Source organism: Anolis sagrei, chromosome 3 (assembly GCF_037176765.1).
Source record: "Anolis sagrei isolate rAnoSag1 chromosome 3, rAnoSag1.mat, whole genome shotgun sequence".
NCBI lineage: Eukaryota > Metazoa > Chordata > Lepidosauria > Squamata > Dactyloidae > Anolis > Anolis sagrei.
This window is the reverse complement of record NC_090023.1, coordinates 99,509,159-99,528,899: the sequence shown is the minus strand read 5'-3', so window position 1 is coordinate 99,528,899 and position 19,741 is coordinate 99,509,159. Positions and strand designations below refer to the sequence as shown.

At 41.5% G+C, this 19,741-nt stretch overlaps 1 protein-coding gene across 4 annotated transcripts in view; it reads left to right on the top strand.

The window, feature by feature from the left end:
- Positions 1–19,741, top strand: part of LOC132771625 (cohesin subunit SA-2-like) — an 86,405-nt gene that overhangs the window by 22,493 nt on the left and 44,171 nt on the right. For all 4 annotated transcript variants that reach the window (XM_060769850.2, XM_060769848.2, XM_060769849.2 and 1 more), the window contains one exon: positions 5,185–5,264. In XM_060769850.2, the coding sequence (XP_060625833.2) occupies positions 5,185–5,264 (80 nt within the window). The remainder of the gene's footprint in view (positions 1–5,184; positions 5,265–19,741) is intronic.

The window sequence follows — 19,741 nt, the reverse complement described above, 5'->3', positions numbered from 1 at the left end:
AATGTAGAAGGATGACTGTAGTTTAGTGAAAGTGATGAAAATTCAGATTTTTTTTAAAAAATCCTTGCAAAGTTTGAAATATACTCAGGTACCCTGGGTGAAGGATAGACCAGAATTAGTATACCTTTTAGGCATGATCAGTTTGTGAAAAGTTGGAAGACACAAACTCTTCCCCATGTTTTATATTAAAACGATATATGAAGCATTGAATGGCTATGCTATGATTGGGTTGCTGTGAGTTTTCTGGGCTGAATGGCCATGTTCCAGAAGCATTCTCTCCTATCGTTTTGCCCACATCTATGGCAGGCATCCTCAGAGGTTGTGAGGTCTGTTGGAAACTAGGCAAGTGAGGTTTATATATCTCTGGAATGTCCAGAGTAGAAGAAAAAACTCTTGTCTGCTTGAGGCAAGTGTGAATTTTGCAATTGGCCATCTTGATTAGCATTGAATGGTTTTGGAGCTCCAAAGCATGACTGCTTCCTGCCTGGGGGAATCCTTTGTTGGGTGGTGTTAGCTGGCCTTGGTTGTTTCCTGCCTGGAATTCCCTGGTTTTCTTGGTTTTGCCCCTATGGCTGGAAAGTTTGTCACACATGACTTGTCATCAGGTGTGTATACATTTAATATTGTCAATAAATAAAAGGAGAATTCTGGTGTATCAGAATTGTACTCTTTATCAGAGGCTACTCTGACCCTTATCATATTGCCTCATAAAATATGACAGTTTGGGGTAGATTTTGCTTTTATAGTTTTTGAAGTCATTTGATACTGTTCTTTGTTGTGAATTCACCATGATCAAGGACTGTAGTTTGGCAGGATCTGACTGATAGTTCTAGAAACAGGTATTCCCTGTCCCTCCCAGCCTAAAGTGTGGCCTTAAAGCCTGGTCCAGGGTTAGGGTTATGGTTAATACAACACACATTTTTTTAAAAAAAACCCTACAAATAGCTATGATGATGTGGTGGGGAGGGGGGAGGAGAGGGAGAAGGGATGCTGGCAAGAACCCATAAGCCTAACAACAAGTGTAGAACAAAAGGACTGTATGGCTCAGAACTGCGGCATGGAGGGGGGGAGGTGTTCCATTAGCCGTGGGGCCCCCATAGAGGTCGTGGTGGGAAGGAGGAGATGCGGGAGACGGAGACCTCGAATTCGGCCTAATTCGGACCGCTTACCCAAATTAACTATTCCCAATCGGTCTCCGAAGGTAAATTGGTGTAACCAGGTGAGCGGGCCCTCTGGCTTGAAGGTGGTGTTGTTGAACGCCAGGTCTGTCAACGGAAAGACATCTTGGATCCAGGATTTAATCCTGGAGGAGCGGGCAGATCTGGCGTGCATCACGGAGACCTGGTTGGATGAAGCGGGGGGCGTAAACCTCTCCCAGCTTTGTCCTCCAGGTTTCTCCGTGCAACACCAACCAAGAGCCGGAGGACGGGGAGGCGGTGTCGCAGTGGTCTATAGAGATTCCATCCATCTAACCAGGAGCCCCATCCCGCAGACCACAAACTTTGAATGCGTCCACCTGAGGGTGGGTGACCGGGACAGAATAGGGATTCTGTTAGTGTACCGTCCACCTCGCTGCACTACAGTCTCCCTACCTGAGCTAGCGGGGGTGGTCTCGAGCCTGGCGGTGGAGTCCCAACGGCTCCTTGTGCTGGGGGACTTCAACATCCACGCCGAGGCAACCCTCACAGGTGCGGCTCAGGACTTCATGTCCGCCATGGCAACCATGGGGCTGTCCCAACAAATAACTGGCCCCACCCACTGTGCTGGACACACATTGGACTTGGTATTCTGTCAGGGATGGGAGCAAGGTGGCGGTGTGGAGGAGTTGTCCAGCTCTCCGTTGCCATGGTCCGACCACTTCCTGATTAGATTTAGACTTACTGCGCCCCCTAACCTCCGCAAGGGTGGAGGACCCATTAGGATGGTCCGCCCCAGGAGGCTAATGGATCCGAGTGGATTCCTGACGGCTCTCGGGGAGTTTCCCGCCGCCGCGGTAGGTGATCATGTCGAGGCCTTGGTTGCTCTCTGGAATGGGGAGATGACCAGGGCTATTGACAAGATCGCTCCGGAACGTCCCCTCTCGAGTAACCGAGCTAAACCAGCCCCTTGGTTTACTGAGGAGCTGGCAGCGATGAAGTGAAAGAAGAGGGTTCTAGAGAGCGTGTGGCGCTCAGACCCAAGCGAGTCAAACCGAACACGGTTTGTGTCCTTTTTAAGGGCATATGCCGCGGCAATAAAAGCAGCAAAGAAATCTTTCTTTGCGGCCACTATTGCGTCTGCAAAAAACCGTCCGGCGGAGTTGTTTCGGGTTGTCAGAGGTCTTTTAACTCCCCCAACTTCAGGTGGGAGCCCTGACAACTCGGCAGCACGCTGTGAAGCATTTGCTCGGTTCTTTGCAGACAAAGTCGCTTTGATCCGCGCTGGGCTGGACGCCGCATTAGATGCAGTCTCTGTGAATGTGACACAAGCACCTGCTTGTCCGATTTTGTTGGATTCCTTTCAGTTTGTGAAACCCGAGGATGTGGACAAGATACTTGGAGGAATGAGACCCACCACGTCCATCCTAGACCCCTGCCCATCCTGGCTTCTGAAAGAGGCCAGAGGGGGATTGGCCGAGTGGGTAACGGTGGTGGTTAATGCCTCCCTTCGGGAAGGCAAGATTCCAGCGAGCCTAAAACAGGCTGTTGTAAAGCCGCTGTTGAAGAAACCATCACTCGACCCCACTCAATTGGACAACTTTCGGCCTGTTTCCAATCTTCCCTTCTTGGGCAAAGTCATGGAAAGCGTGGTGGCCTCACAACTCCAGGTATTCTTGAGAGACACGGATATTCTGGATCCGGCGCAGTCTGGTTTCAGACCGGGACATGGTACCGAGACGGTCTTGGTCGCCTTAGTGGATGATCTGCGCCGGGAGCTAGACAGGGGGAGTGTGTCCCTGTTGGTGCTCCTGGACCTCTCAGCGGCCTTCGATACCGTCGACCACGGTATCCTTCTGGGGCGCCTTGCAGAGATGGGTCTTGGGGGCACTGCTTTGCAGTGGCTCCGGTCATTTCTGGAGGGTCGTACCCAGAAGGTGTTGCTGGGGGACTCCTGTTCAGCGCCACAGCCGTTGATCTGTGGCGTTCCTCAGGGCTCCATCTTGTCCCCCTTACTGTTTAACATCTACATGAAGCCGCTGGGTGAGATCATCCGGAGTTTCGGGGTGCGGTGTCACCTGTACGCAGATGATGTCCAACTCTGTCACTCCTTCCCACCTGCTACTAAGGAGGCCGTCGAAGTCCTGAACCGGTGCCTGGCCGCTGTAACGGTCTGGATGAGGGCGAACAAACTGAAATTAAATCCAGACAAGACAGAGGTACTCCTGGTAAGTCGCAAGGCCGAACAGGGTATAGGGTTACAGCCTGTGCTGGACGGGGTCGCACTCCCCTTGAAGGCGCAGGTTCGCAGCTTGGGTGTGACCCTGGACTCATCACTGAGCCTGGAGCCTCAGGTTTCGGTGGTGACCAGGGGAGCATTTGCACAGCTTAGGCTTGTGCGCCAGCTGCGCCCGTATCTTGGGAAGTCTGACTTGGCCACGGTGGTACACGCTTTGGTCACATCCCGCCTGGACTACTGCAACGCTCTCTACGTGGGGCTGCCCTTGAAGACGGCCCGGAAGCTACAACTAGTCCAACGCGCGGCAGCCATGGTGTTAACGGGAGCAGGACGCAGAGAGCATACAACGCCCCTGCTGTCCCAGCTCCACTGGCTGCCGATCCGCTACCGGGCCCAATTCAAGGTGCTGGTACTATCCTACAAAGCCCTAAACGGTTCCGGCCCAAAATACCTTGCAGACCGCATCTCGGCCTACGAGCCCACGAGGGCCTTGAGATCATCCGGGGAAGCCCTTCTCTCGGTCCCGCCTGCCTCACAGGCACGCCTGGCGGGGACGAGGGAGCGGGCCTTCTCGGTGGTGGCCCCCCGGCTGTGGAACGCCCTCCCTGTCGAAGTTAGACAGGCGCCCTCCTTGCTGGCTTTTCGGAGAGGCCTGAAAACATGGCTCTTCGAGCAGGCCTTCAACTGAGAGTTCTTGAACGACACTGGAATGGACTAGGACTACGAAATTGGCTATGACCCCAGGACACGACGAAGCGGATTTTTAGCATAGGTATATGTTATGTTGTATCGTCTGGTATGTATTGTCTAGATTATTGTATCCTGTCCTCTATGTTATTGTTCACCGCCCCGAGTCGCCTTCGGGCTGAGAGGGGCGGTCAATAAGTGCAAAAAATAAATAAATAAATAAATAAATAAATATTACACGTTTAACACTACACACAATTTATTAAAAATACTATTTCAGAGTACTCTGTCTCAATTTGGATGTTAATTGTGACATATTGGCACTTGAAAGTACATTCATTGTACAAGGTTTCAATTCGTTCTTTGTTTTTATCTGTCTCACAAAAATGTCTATGCACTAGATATATTGATTCTGTAACATGTACATGCATGTATAGAAGTGATTCTAGCACTAACACGATTAGTTCACACTTAGTTTTAAAAATACGTGTGAACTTAATTTTAAAAGTGTAATTAGTTGGGCATACACACATATGCATGAGAACCTAGTTCAGTTTTCTTATAAGTGATCCCAGTTAATGAAATTTTAGTTTTCAATAGTGGAAGTCATCTGTGCATTTGGAAATCAGGCTGGATCTACACTGCCATATAACCCAATATTTGATCCCAGATTATCTCCTTTGAATATGTGAGTCTACACTGCCATATACTCTAGTTCAAAGCGGAGAATTTGAGGTCAGTAACTGGATTATATGGCAGTGTAGATCCAGCCTCAGAAAGTGCTCAGTGGTATCCTTAAACAGAAGAATTCTAATATTCATATTAAAGCCTGCAGGGGGGGCTGTGAACAGTCTGTTGCAAGCTGGAGTTGTCCTCATCAGCCCTTTAAAAATACTCAAATATTTATGGATCACATGATTTCTGTCACAAGCACAGTGCTTTGTTGTTTTTCTGATTAGAATTGGCACTTGGTCTCTTCTGAATCTTAGCTTGACACTCACTTTGCTTTAACAAAACTGAAGAAGCACTTAACATTGTCCTTAAGGACATGCAATCAGACAGATGCCAGCAGGAAAGATTGTCAGGAACGATTCAATCTGATTTTCATTTTGTATCTTTTAGGATCGAATTGTATCCATGTCTCTGGACAAGGAGCATGAAGTAGCCGTTCAAGCCATGAAACTCTTGATGCTAATGTCACAGTAAATAACTTTTCCATTTATATATGATCCATTCACCAATCGGAGTGGGGGAGTGGGGGTGTTAAGCCATTCATTTATACCTGGTTGAGAAATCTTCAGTAGCATGACATATTGCAATCAAGCATATATTATTATGGGGTTTTTCAAATTGCATGCCTATGCTTTGTCATGAAATTGAAGCCTGACAAAAAAGGTTCTCAATACAAAGGGGAGCTCTTTTGATTTCACTTTCTGTGGTGATAGTGAACATCTTGTATATTAAAAAATGTGTACATTATGTAATTTTGCACTTTTCAGTTCGCAGCCTTGAATCTGTGATACTTTCAACTAAATTTTAGACTTTCAAGTCAAAGATACCACCGTACCCTATTTTTTTTTGGGGGGGGGGGCAGGATAAGGACTAAAGAGTGAAAGCTTTTCACCTCCAATCCTAGTTGCATGGATATAAAGTCAGGCAGCCCTGAGCATCTTTTTATTCCATTTCAGACATTCCATTCCTATGCCTGAAAGGCAATGTGGATAAATGAGTCTGACTTTTACCTGTTTGGATCTCTGAAAGACAACCTATGTGGTTTTAGATTCAATGACTTGAATATGTTAAAACAGCTTTAAAATCATGACTCATGAAGCAAAACTCCAAAATTGTTCTGATGCCTGGGTTAAACGATGGCGCAAATGTGTACAAATTGATGGTGACTATGTCAATCTGTAGTTTTGCGTAGAGGATAGTGCAAGCTATGATCTGTGTCAATTTCTGCTGTTATATGTTAATATTTTATGACACAAGTGGCAAAACTTTTTGGCCCACCCTTGTACATGTGCTCTATCTTAAAAGGGTATAGAGTCAGTATCTTGGTAATATGGCCACTGGCTGCTGAATGAATTATGGGACTAAGAGCCTAAAGTAACATTTCAATTCTCTGGAAGGTCACAATAAATCAGGCCTGAACAATCTGTGCCCCTCCGGGTGTTTCTTCCTGCAACTCCCAGAAGTCCTAGCCAGTTCATCTAATGGTCAGGGATTCTGGGAGCTGAAGTCCAAAACACCTGGAGGGCCAAAGGTTGTGCAGGCCTCCAATAGATTATACTACGTAACATGATTTTTGTTCTTGGATTATAAGTGTCATTTTCTAATTGGATCTATCATAAAAACTTAGAAAAGGTTTATTAAACTGCAAAACTTTGTTTTTCCCTGGCATCCTGCACTACATTTTGCTACAGTTTTTCAATGAATATCTTGTAGAGTCTTAGCCAATTCAACATGGTTTGTGGCAGCCACAAAAACGAAGTTTTTCAACTACTTTCAAAGTAAGTACTGCACAATTAAACAGGGAATAATACTTTCAAACCAGGAACAGATTTTTTTCTCAATTTTGCTACGTAGTGTAATGGTCAGATTGATTGTAACATGTTAAAAACATGGGTCTGTACTTAACATTTTTTTAAAAACTGGCATAGCATCAATTTTAAGCTTGGGCACTTTCAGAATTCTATTTGTGTGTGCAACACAGAAGTGAATAATTACCAAGTGCATCTGTTGTCTGCCCACTGTTCATTTTGATTTCATGCCATGTTTGCTTCTTTTAGCAATAAGAGGGAGAAGCGTTGATTGTTCCAGTGACTCCCGTGGGAGGCAGATGACCCCTGCCAGTAGCAAAATAGTGTTATTTCTGCATGGTGTTTGCTTCTTCCTGGTGCATAAACAGTAGAACAAAGTACAGTGTTCTGTGCTGAAGCTAATCCTGTGCTAGGAGGCGTTATGTGCTTTTGTTATGATACAATGCTGTCTTAAAAACCATTCAGCGTTATTCTTGGTCTACATCTGAACTAACAAGTATTGCATTGGCATTGCAGCTGTTCATAATCTCTGACTTTCCTGTTATTGCATAGTGTGGATATAGCCGAAGTGTTTGGACATCTTTGAAAAGGAAATGTTATTTGAATGGACCTAACTAAATATATATATACCGTCTAGGACTAGCGAGTTAGATTGGTTGTTTCATTTTCCATGTGCAGATTGTTAGTTTTGAATGAAAGGTTTGCTGAAACATGTTCAGCTACTTTTCTATTTTTGTGGTGTATAAACATATCCATATATCTTCCATGATATTTCTAACATTGATGCCATTTTTGTTAGAGAAAAAAAGATATAAATAAATATCATAGAATCAGAAATGGAACAAGGGCCATCCAGTCCAACCTCCTGACATGCAGGGAAAAGCACAATGAAAGACAGGTGGCCATCCATCCTCTGTTTAAAAGCCTCCAAATAAGAAGTCTACCATACTCAGAAGCAGTGAGTTCCACTGTTGAACAGCTCTTATGGTCAGGATGTTCTTCCTAATATTCAGATGGAATCTCCTTTCCTGTAATCATCATCACCATTTCTATTAACTGAGGTATACTTGTATAGAGCATTAAATTGTTTTTTAAAGATTCAAGCTCACCCAAAAAACAAAATCGCTATATAAAAGGTAAAGATTTCCCATTGACATTAAATCTAGTCGTGCCTGACATTGGGTACTGGTGCTCATCTCCATTTCTACGCCAAAGAGCCAGCATAGTCTGTAGATGCCTCCAAGGTCATGTGGCCAGCATCACTGCATGGAGCGCCATTACCTTTCTCCCAGAGCGATACCTATTGATCTACTCACATTTACATGTTTTTGAACTTCTAGGTTGGTAGAAGCTGGGGCTAACAATGGGAGGTTACCCTGCTCTCCAGATTCAAACCACTGACCTTTTGGTCAGTAAGTTCAGCAACTCAGCGATTTAACCCACTGTGCCTCTGGGTTTATATAACATATATGTGCAAGTCCCTTTTTGGTTGGGAAGGTGAGGCCAGTGTAGGCAGTGCTTAAAAAATATACCAATTGATTCAGAAATACCTTATTTTTTCTTAATTTAGCATCAGCTTGCCTCAAGCCATGTGTAAAAACAAGGTGGCTTTTTGGTGTTTTCTTCTACCTCAAAATGAACGCTAGCAGCTTTGCATATCTTTTTCTGGTTTTTCTCTTCTGTTATTGAATATTGTTTGAAGTTTTTTGGTTTTTTAGACAGTAGGAGGTGACATGGATTATAGCCCACTGTGTGCATGACATTCCCAGTGTGCATCAAGTGTTTGAGTACAAATACTCAGCTGTCTTACATTGCACATTAGTTACACATGAGGGTTTTTTTTGGCTGTCGTTAAGCTCTAGGATATTTAGCTAATTCATATATATTTAATTAGCTACTGACTTGCCCTCTTTATTTGCCAGATATCTGATACTAAATAGCCTGATTATAATCCATGTAAGTAGGACAACTAAATGATTTTCAGCATTGGTATATATTTCCCAGTGTTCATCTGTGTGGCCTATTATGTCTGTTTATCATTCATCAATTTTATTCCATGGCATTCAGGCCAGATTTTCAAAGAAGGCAACAGGCATAAAATAGGGATGTGGTAATCCTTTGTTCAGATTGTAGGGTTTTTTTTAGTCTGGAAAGTTAACTAGTATACATTTATTATGCTTTGTTAAATATGGAGCACTAGAAATAGGAGGCTAAAGTTCAAGGAGTTGAGAATTTTTTTTTTTTTTGGAAATGAGCCCTTGGATAATTTGTAAGGGATGATTCAAGGGGAAATACTAGACGTGAATATCAGTGTGTGAGCATAGTTCTACAAATAGCAGAGGGATTTAACACTGCAGGAGGGAGGAATTTTGGGTCATAAAAACAGGGAGATCCAGTCAGGAAAGATAGAGGCAAAGACTTCAGAAAATTTGCCCCGTCAGTGTATCTAGAAATGGATTGGACTTCTGTAGAACATTACTTTTTTAAAAACAAAAAGTCTTGAAATATGAAAAATATGCAAAAATGTATTTTACCTCAATTATATCTAGGAGGGAGAGGATAGAATCTTCGAAGTTGTCTATGCAAAACAAAATAAGTGAAAATGTACATTCCTGTTAAAAATGGATGAGAGTTGCACCACCCAAATAAGATCATAATGCAGTGTTGCATTTTGGATGCATACTTTCCTTGCCCTCAATTTTATATATGTTTATTTATACTCCAAACAGATCCAGAATGAATGAAATACTATATTATCATTTTTCTCAGGTGATAGTGTTCAAGTGCATCTCAGAGTTTGTGGTTTTAGGAGCTCGTTTATAACTCAGACCATGAGATTCTGGTAGTGATTTCCATTATTATGCAGTATGGACCTCTTTTGTGAATGAGAGGAGATCTTTCACTTGCATCCTTTACTGTCAGTTCCATTTGCAAACAATGTCTGCCCTGAAATGGGTCTGATTGTTTATGCTTAGATCTAGTAGGAGAAATTATGCAAGATGCCAAATAGCCTTTCTCTTAATTTAGAGAGAGAAAAAACAATCATCCAGTCAGTTGATAAAGGTTGTCCCTGTCTTCTGGCACTGATAAAATGAGGTCTTTCTACAGCTTCCAGCTCATTTTTCTTCCAGTATTTGTTTTTTTGCACCATCTCTTCACTTGTTTCCTGCTTTCCTTGCCTCACATTGGTTTGCTTTTGTTCTTTAGGATTACACTTTGAATGCACATGTCAATGTTGAAGTTGTCATTGCAGTTACAGCAATATGAATTCTTTATAAGAGCTGAATAGAAGTTGAAAACATTTTAGGCTTTTGAAAATCTTATTGCCATCTTATCAGGGTCATTCCATGAAATGAGAATGCTCCCTTCTACACAGCCATATAACCCAGAATATCAAGGCAGAAAATCCTACAACATCTGCTTTGAACTGGGTTATCTGAGTCCACGCTGCCATATATTCCAGTTCAAAGCAAAAAATGGGGGATTTTATTCAGCTGTGTGGAAGGGGCCAAAGAGTCACTGGAAAACTCTTACTAACCATTATATTTCCAGAAGCAATTAAACTACTGTTTTCTTCCTGGAAAGCTCCCCCTTTTGCTTAGCTACACCTTCTATTCAGGTTCTAACATAGTGAAATGCAGAGAGAAATGATACAAGGTGGATTTGGTATATGAAGGCCAAACCTATTTTTAGACATTTAAATGCTGGCATTCACTTCTGACTTAACCTTTATCTTGCACTTGGGTGTCCCATATTTGCAGCAGAAACATTGCTCTCAAAAAGTATCTCACACCAAACCCCCGCTACTGAAGTGAAATTAAACCTCATTTAAAGCCACTATTTCTTATAAGGCACCATTGTTAAGTTAGGCAAACATTTTATGAAGGACCTTTCCACATTACACAACTACAGTGCAATGATTCCACTTTAACTGTCATAGCAATATCCTACCAAATTCTTGGATTTGAAGTTTGGGGTAGGAATTGTTAGAGAGCTTTAGTACATCAGTAGACTTCAAACTCCGTATGATGACAGCTGTGGCGCATAAAGCAGAATCCTAGAGCTGTAACTGTGGAGTGTAAAAGGCCTCCAGAAGCAGACCTGTTAACATTTGTTTGGAAATAAACATTAGAAATATATGAGCAATAAAGCCACCAGTGAGAGAGTGGCAGCAAAATTTAGAGCAAGCCCAGGCAAACTTCGGCCCTACCAGCTGTTAGGTATTGTGGGAGTTGAAGTCCAAAACACCCAGAGGGCCAAAGTTTGCCCAGGCCTGCTTTAGAGCTAGCAGTGTGAGCCTTTTTCTCCGTTTCTTCTCAGTAATATCTTTATGAGTTATGTTTTCTACTGTAGAAATACAGGCAGAATAATCTATAGTTGTTTACTGCCAATATCAACAATATTTGTCTTCTTAACAGAAGACATCACCAACTAAATTTGCATCAAATGCAAATGGTAGCTCTCTTGGAAAAAAGGTTCAAGGCACCACAGTTGCATATTGAGTTCCTTGCAGTGCATCAGATAATATTCCTGGATTGCATGGAGGGAGAATGGGTAATCTAGAACCAACAGGAAGAAACCGTCAAGGAAAATGCCTGTAACAGTGAGAAAATATCCTGCAGGAACGTCATTGTTAGGAGCAGAGTAAAGAAAAGGGATTGGTAGAGATTGCAACAGTGCAGTTGCTCAAACAGGTGCTAGCATCAAGAAATGCCACATGCTAATATAGAAGTCAAGGTAGCAACCAACTGCAACAAGAGAAAAACAAAGGTGCTGTTAGGAGCTCCAGAAGAAGGGGCTGAGAGAGGACAATCACAAACAATCTGATGGAAGAAGAAAATAAGAAACAACTGTAAAAGCCAATGGTGGCTGTATGGAAAACAGAAGGAAACAATAAAAAAGTAAAAAAGAGTATACATAGAAAAGAATGAAAAGAAGGATGATTCACCAAGGAAGTGTAGAAATGTGTAGTAGCCCAAGCTTATAGGAATAGTATGAGAATGTTCATGTTCAGAATGAGCCGAGCATGGCTGGACAAGCAAACAGCAAAAAATATATTAAAAAAGAAAAGAAAATTAAAAATTCCAGATGCATTAGAAAGAAGAGAATAACTAAGAAGGCAGTAGAGTAGTTGTTCAATAAGGAAGACAAGTGCCAAGAGAGCACAATGAAAAGACAAAACTACTCAATACCTATTTTGCTTGAGTTTTCTCCCAAAAAGAGAACTAGCAAGTGAGACCTTGACAAGGAATCTGGATTGCAAATCGAGATAGATAGGGAGCTAGTCAGGAATCATCAAGCTATCCTCAATGAGTTGATACCGGTACAACTAAAGGAACTAAAGGAATCCCAAGGAAGAGATGGAACTTGCTAATATATGCTCTAAACCACTTGCCATCATTTTTGAGAAATCTTGGAGAACAGGTGAGGTTCCAGATGGCTGAAAACATTGTTTTACAAAAAAGAAAAAAAAGACAATCAAGAAGATCTCAATGCTATAAAAATATCAGAACCGATTATACGGGAGTGCAAAGAAGTATTAATGCCACCGAAATGGGACCACCAAAAACTGTAAGGAACCTCCGACAATGCTAATTAAACTGCCACCATAATGTATAGAGACGCTGGTATTAAAGTCTCTGTTAGTCTCTGTTTGCGTTGTGAGGTAATTTTGGTAGAGTGGAATGCACCGAACGTAAAATCAATGGAGATGAGGCAGTTTTTAAAATAACAAAGAGAACAAGTTTATTGTTGAACAAAGCTTGTGGTTGCAATATAAAGATGTTCAGCTTGGCATATACTTGATGGTTACAATATGGAGAGGTTATGCTTGGCATATACTTGATGGTTACAATATGACTTGGTAGAGATACAATTCAGCCTTTGATGTTACAACTTTTAAACTCTTGCTCTGGTGAAGGTGTCTATTATTCAGTGTTCCCTGCTGTGAATATTCTCACTGTTTGATCTATACTGGATCAAATAATAGAACTCCAGTCTTCCACCGACTGGCAATCGCACAAAGCCTCTGTTAGTTCTTTTTAACTAAAGAAATCTAACAAAGTTTTACCCTACAGCTCCCTAGCTGAAGAAATATTCACGAACACTAACTAACACTACACTTCTTCACTCCTCAGAGTCTCTTCCCTGACTCTGCTACTCTCTCAGAGTCCCTATCTGACTCTGCTACTCTCTCAGAGTCCTTATCTGACTCTGCTACTCTCTCTCAGGGTCTCTTCCTCCTGACTGAAACTTAACTGTCACTTTCAAACCTTTTTTCTCTCTAAGCTCCTCCCACCTCCTCTTCTGCCTTGTTTCCATGGCAACATATCTCTCACAGCTGGGCCGCTCCAGCCATAGGCAACCAATGTAAAACACAAATACAGTTTTAAACACATTATAATAAACACTTCTGTACACCTTCCCCCCCAGAAAAATTATTTTTGGACCATTCTCAGTCCCAGAATGGCAAAAATAATTCCACATATTATCCAACAATATATATATATACAACATTTCTGGAAGGCAAACATATTATGGTTAAATACATTTCAATTACACATACATACAAACCTTTAACCTTACGAAATTCTAGATAAGGCGTCCGCAACTATGTTCCGTTTACCTGAAACATGTTTAATTTCAAATATAAAATCCTGTAAACATAAACTCCATCTTAACAATTTGTTATTTGTACCTTTCACATTATCTAGCCATATTAAAGGAGCATGGTCCGTTTGTAAGGTAAACCTTCTCCCCCACAAATATGGTTTTAGTTTCTTAACTGACCAGATGATGGCATAGCATTCTTTTTCAATTGTTGACATACTATATTCATTAGTATGCCATTTTTTACTCAAAAACAAAATAGGTCTGTCTTCACCCTCTACATCTAACTGGCTTCTGTACTAACACTATGGGTGAAGCCCAAGAGCTAACTGATGGAACAATAATATCTAGGTCCAACATTTCTTTAATCTCCTTTTCAATACACTCATTAATTCTCCCCGTGACCCTGTAGGGTGGAGATACTATGGGAGTTGCATCACCGGTGTTTATTTGATGCTGGACTCCCTGGACCTTTCCCGGCAAATCTGAAAATATGTCTTTATATTTACTCAAAACTTCCACAACCTCTCTTCTCTGTGGTTGGGACAATTCTATGTTCATTTCTACTCGATCCAAATTTTTGTATTGTTCACGATCACCCTCCCAAAAAGAAAAGGGACCGGATTCTTCCTCCGAAACAACAAAACATACATTAGCAGACCTTTCAACATAAGGCTTTAACATGTTTACATGGACTCTTCTTTCTACATTGGAATGTTCATCATAAATATCATAGTTTATCTGGCTGTGCTTCCTGATGATCTTCCAGGGTCCCGACCAATCCAATTGAAGTTTGTTGGTTTTGTTGGGAGATAAAAATAAAACTTCATCTCCGATGTTGAAGATCTTTGGTTTAGCAGTAGAATCATAATAGTCTTTTTGTCTCTGCTGAGCCGCAAGCAAATGTTCTTGAGCAATGTCCCTAGCCAGCTGCATTGTTGCTTGAAGATCTTTTAAATACTCCGACACTGGAACTGGATCTGTAGCTGGACTTTCCTCCCAATATTCCTTTATCAGGTCTAATGGACCACGAGCTTTCCTTCCATATAGCAATTCAAATGGACTGTAGCCAGTACTGTCATGAGGGACGGTCCTGTAGGCGAATAACAGTTGTTGTAATTTGACGTCCCAGTCGTATGGCTTCTCTTGACTGTAAGACTTTATCATTTTGACTAAAGTCTTGTTCATATTTTCAACTAGTCCATTTGTCTGTGGATGATAAGCTGTTGAAGTCAGGTGTCTAATATCACATAACTCAAGCAATTTTGACATAAGTCTGGAAGTGAATTGGGTTCCCAAATCCGAAACCAATTCTCTAGGATAACCAGTTCTTCCCCAAATGGATAACAGTGCATTTGCAATCGTTGTTGTCTCGATGTTAGTTAGAGCTACAGCCTCTGGATATCTTGTGGCGTAGTCAATCATGGTTAAAATGTATCGGTAACCACGTCTGTTTGGTTTACAAAGAGGACCCACTATGTCAATGCCCACTCTGTAAAATGGTTCTCCAATTATTGGCATAGGGATCATAGGAGCTTTAATTTTATCCCTTCCAGTACTCAATCTTTGGCAGATGTCACAAGACTGGCAAAACTCTTTGATCTTCTGGAACATGCCAGGCCAATAAAAGTTCTTAGTGATTCTCTTTGTGGTTTTCCTCACACCCAAATGTCCACCTTGAGGGTTTTCGTGTGCCACCCTCATCAGCTGTTCTCTAAAACTTTGAGGTACTACAATTTGACTACTTGTCACTGATTCTTCTGTTGACTCCACATTCCTGGTTTCTCTATATAAAACACCATTCTTTAACACAAACTCGGAGGGCTGTTCTTTTGCCGATACTGTGGGGTTTTGAGCCAAAGCGAATAAAGGTTTAAGAGATTCATCGGCTCCTTGTTCCTGCCGAATTTCCTCAACTCCTCCCGTCTTCTTAACAAGCTCAGCAACCGTAGCGCTGGTTTCCGGACTCTCCTCCCCATCCTGTTGTATGGCAAAACACATGGCTTTTTGATCATGGCTTTCGTTGTTATATTCTTCCTCCTCACACGTCATCCTCCAGCTTTCAATCTTCTTAGCCAAATCATTTCCAATTAAACATCTGTATGGTATGTCAGGACTGACTGCAAAATCCCACATACCCTTCCATCCTCCATATTCTATTGGCAAAGTCACTACTGCTGTTGGTATCGCAGGTCCTAAACCTTTTAATCTTATTTCAGAGGTAGGCCGCTGAAATTCCTGAGGTATTATTTCTGGATGTATTATACATACAGAGCCTGTATCTCGAAGTCCTTTCATGTCTTTGTTGTCAATAGAAATGGTTTCTAAGTAATCTTTAGATGGGCTGCCTGACAAGATGAACAAACATTGTTTCTCTTGAGGCTCTGAATCTGAACTCTTCTTTGACACAGTATCTGGTTCTGCCTTTGGTGTTTCTTTTACTTTGTTCACAAAGAGGGTTGTTTTCTCTTTTCTTAACAGGGGACATTGATACTTTATATGGTCCCATTTTCCACACTGAAAGCACCTTCTTTTTACCTCAGGAGCAGTTTGTCTTGTTACACCCTGCCTCCTCCAGATGGTGTTTTCTATGTCAGAACCCTTTTCTGGCTGTGGGCGCGTTTGTTGTTGATAAAATGGCTGCCTGTTTGTTCTTTTATCATTTGGCAAATCTTCCCTTTTGAATCCTTCTTTTAGGGTTGTTATTTGATCTGCCATAACCGCTGCCTCTACAATAGTGGATGGTTTACGATCCTGAATCACCCAGCGGATATCATAAGGCACTAATTGGAAAAATTGTTCCAGCTTTAAAAGTTCTCTCAGCTGTTGGAAATCTTCTACCTCAGACGTCCTCAGCCAACTATCGAACAGTTGAGACAATTTAGAGGCCACCTGAGCAAAACTTTGGGTTTTGTCTCTCTTTAGGGTCCTGAACTTAAATCTATAGTATTCCGGAGTTAAACGAAACTCTTGTTGAATTTGCTTCTTAAACAGATCATAATCTCCATAAGACTCTTCAGGCATTTGTCCATAAATTTGTAAGAGCTTTCCACTGATCTGAGGCCTAAGGTATGTCATCCATTTTTCCTTAGCCACCCCAAAATCTCTACAACATCTCTCAAAAGAGATTAGAAATTTCTCTGGATCATCGTCCTTGGTAAATTTAGGGAATTTCTTCGTCAAATCTGGGGTATCCACTCCAGATCTCCCTTCCTGGATGTCACTGGATGTTTGAGACAAAGCCAATCTTTGCTTCTGCAGCTCAAACTCCATTCTCTTCAATTCTAACTCCTGTTCTAATTCTCTCTCTCTTCGTCTTTCTTCCATCTCCAGTTCTCTCTCTCTTTGTTTTGCCTCCATCTCCAGTTCTCTCTCTCTTTGTTTTGCCTCCATCTCCAGTTCTCTCTCTCTTTGTCTTTCCTTTGCCTCTATTTCCAATCGTTTCATCTCTAGTTTGTACTTATAAGCCATTTCTGACATAGGCACTGGCTCTGTTTCCGCCTCAGAGCCCGAACTTCCCTCTTGGTCTCCCTCTGTTTCCTCAGCAAGCTTTCTCTGTCGCCTGGTAGCCATATTCCAACAACTTTTACCTCACAACTTATTCTTAAATTAATATTAAGGCACTTGATTAGTTGTTAAACGAATCCCGTCGTCTGCCACCAAAATTGCAAAGAAGTATTAATGCCACCGAAATGGGACCACCAAAAACTGTAAGGAACCTCCGACAATGCTAATTAAACTGCCACCATAATGTATAGAGACGCTGGTATTAAAGTCTCTGTTAGTCTCTGTTTGCGTTGTGAGGTAATTTTGGTAGAGTGGAATGCACCGAACGTAAAATCAATGGAGATGAGGCAGTTTTTAAAATAACAAAGAGAACAAGTTTATTGTTGAACAAAGCTTGTGGTTGCAATATAAAGATGTTCAGCTTGGCATATACTTGATGGTTACAATATGGAGAGGTTATGCTTGGCATATACTTGATGGTTACAATATGACTTGGTAGAGATACAATTCAGCCTTTGATGTTACAACTTTTAAACTCTTGCTCTGGTGAAGGTGTCTATTATTCAGTGTTCCCTGCTGTGAATATTCTCACTGTTTGATCTATACTGGATCAAATAATAGAACTCCAGTCTTCCACCGACTGGCAATCGCACAAAGCCTCTGTTAGTTCTTTTTAACTAAAGAAATCTAACAAAGTTTTACCCTACAGCTCCCTAGCTGAAGAAATATTCACGAACACTAACTAACACTACACTTCTTCACTCCTCAGAGTCTCTTCCCTGACTCTGCTACTCTCTCAGAGTCCCTATCTGACTCTGCTACTCTCTCAGAGTCCTTATCTGACTCTGCTACTCTCTCTCAGGGTCTCTTCCTCCTGACTGAAACTTAACTGTCACTTTCAAACCTTTTTTCTCTCTAAGCTCCTCCCACCTCCTCTTCTGCCTTGTTTCCATGGCAACATATCTCTCACAGCTGGGCCGCTCCAGCCATAGGCAACCAATGTAAAACACAAATACAGTTTTAAACACATTATAATAAACACTTCTGTACAGGGAGTCTTTCTACAAGTATCTTGATGATGAAGCAGTGATCAGTAGGAACTAATCTGGTTGTTTTCAAAAACGAAGATGTCATTTATCTGGATAACAGAAAAGCATTTGACACAGTCCTCCCAGTAATATTTTGATTAGCAAATTGGTTAAATATGGACCAGATGGGAACACTGTAATATAAATCCACAATGGATTGGAAAACTATGCTATATCACTCTTTTATAGATTTTGTTGTATTTGGCATTTTTCTAGGCTTTTGAAATGTGATTTACTTAATTCTTAGATGGTGTTACATCTAATGTAATAAAAGGTGTTTGTATGAAAACCTTTGCTGAGAGCAGTATAAGAGGATTGAATAAAACTTGGCGTTTGTTTTGTTTTGTTTGAAATAACAGACAGTTCTCTGTAAATGATAGACAGGGTGATAATGATCAGCCTGTTATTTTTCTGAGGTTGCCTTGTCTCTCAGTGTCAACAACCTGGCAGTGTATGTTCCTATCAGATCCCTTTGTGCTTCCAATTCTCCAGTTTCGCATTGTTTAGTAGTTATCAATTCTTACCCGAGCCCTAGTAGTTATCAATTCTTATCCATTCTTACCCCGGCCCTAGTTTTATTGTGTTATGGTGTATTGTTTTATTATTTACTGTTATTGCTAAATGTTTTGATTTGCTTTATAATGTTATGTGTATTGTTATGCTGTTGTTTTTATTGAGGCCTTGGCCTTTGTAAGCCGCATCGAGTCCTTCGGGAGATGTTAGCGGGGTACAAATAAAGATGATAATAATAATAATAATAATAATAATAATAATATGGTTTTCAAGAACTTTCTTTACCACAACTTTTCTCTCAAAAGAAATGCCAGGCCCAGTTAGCTAGTTGTTAGCGAGATACTCATGTCACAGGCTAATTAGCTGCTAGCAAACAAAGTGGCTAGTTCTGACTTTGATATGCAGCAGTTTGTTGAGGGTTGAGACTATGTTTATGGCTAAGGTGCTGCCACCTAACATGTGAGGAGCAAAAGCAGATGTCAAATGCAAATAAATAAAATGAATAAAAAATAGGTCTTGGCACAAATTTCCAGTTCTAAATGTAAACGCTTTTCCATAAACATAGAATGGCCAGTAGTATGATTCCGGTGAAATGTGCTTTTTTTTTTGGATTATCTGAAAAGATCCCTGATTCTATAGACTCAGAATGCCCTAAAAATCCTCTTTGTAATGGACCAATGTCTGAAGAGGTTCATGTGCATTTAAAGGTTTTAGGGATCAGGGGTGGAGATAACCCTTGCCTAGTGTTGGCCCTTTGATATTTGGCAGATTCGATGTTTTTTTCCACTCAACTAGTCATTTTTATTTCGTGTTGAAATCATTGCATAAATAAAACTAATATAAAATTAATACAACAGAGGGAGCATAAGTGACTAAATAATTTCAGACCAAAAACAGGCAACAGTGACCACATTGTCTATAGCTTTAAATGATTCTTCCTCTGTGCATGAGGCAGGGCATTGTGGGCAAGCATACAGATGCTGAGTTGTTTGTTCTGCTCCACAATCACATAAGGTGGAGGATACTTCTAGGTAGTGCTGTTTTGCCAGGTTATCTTTTGATTTGCCCACTCCACTTCTGAGTCTGTTCAGGGACTTCCAAGTTGCCCATTCTTGCTTTGCCCCTGGAGGCAGTCCCTTTGGGGGGGGGGGAGGGGCATTCAGTTGAGGTTTCCTGGTTTAGCTGCCCAGAGGGATACTCTTGCTGTTGTTGGGGGAATGCTAAGAGGAGTCATGGTTCTCATGAAACTAGTAGTAAGAGATATACTTACATAAAGCTTACTTGGTATTTTACCTGAATGTCATCTTATGCTACAATCCTTTCTGTTGGGTAAGCTCCAGTCAACATATGGAAAGCTATTTACATAGGGTCAGGCCTGTAGCCAGGATTTTGATTCAGGAGGGGCTGAGTTTGATTTGGGGG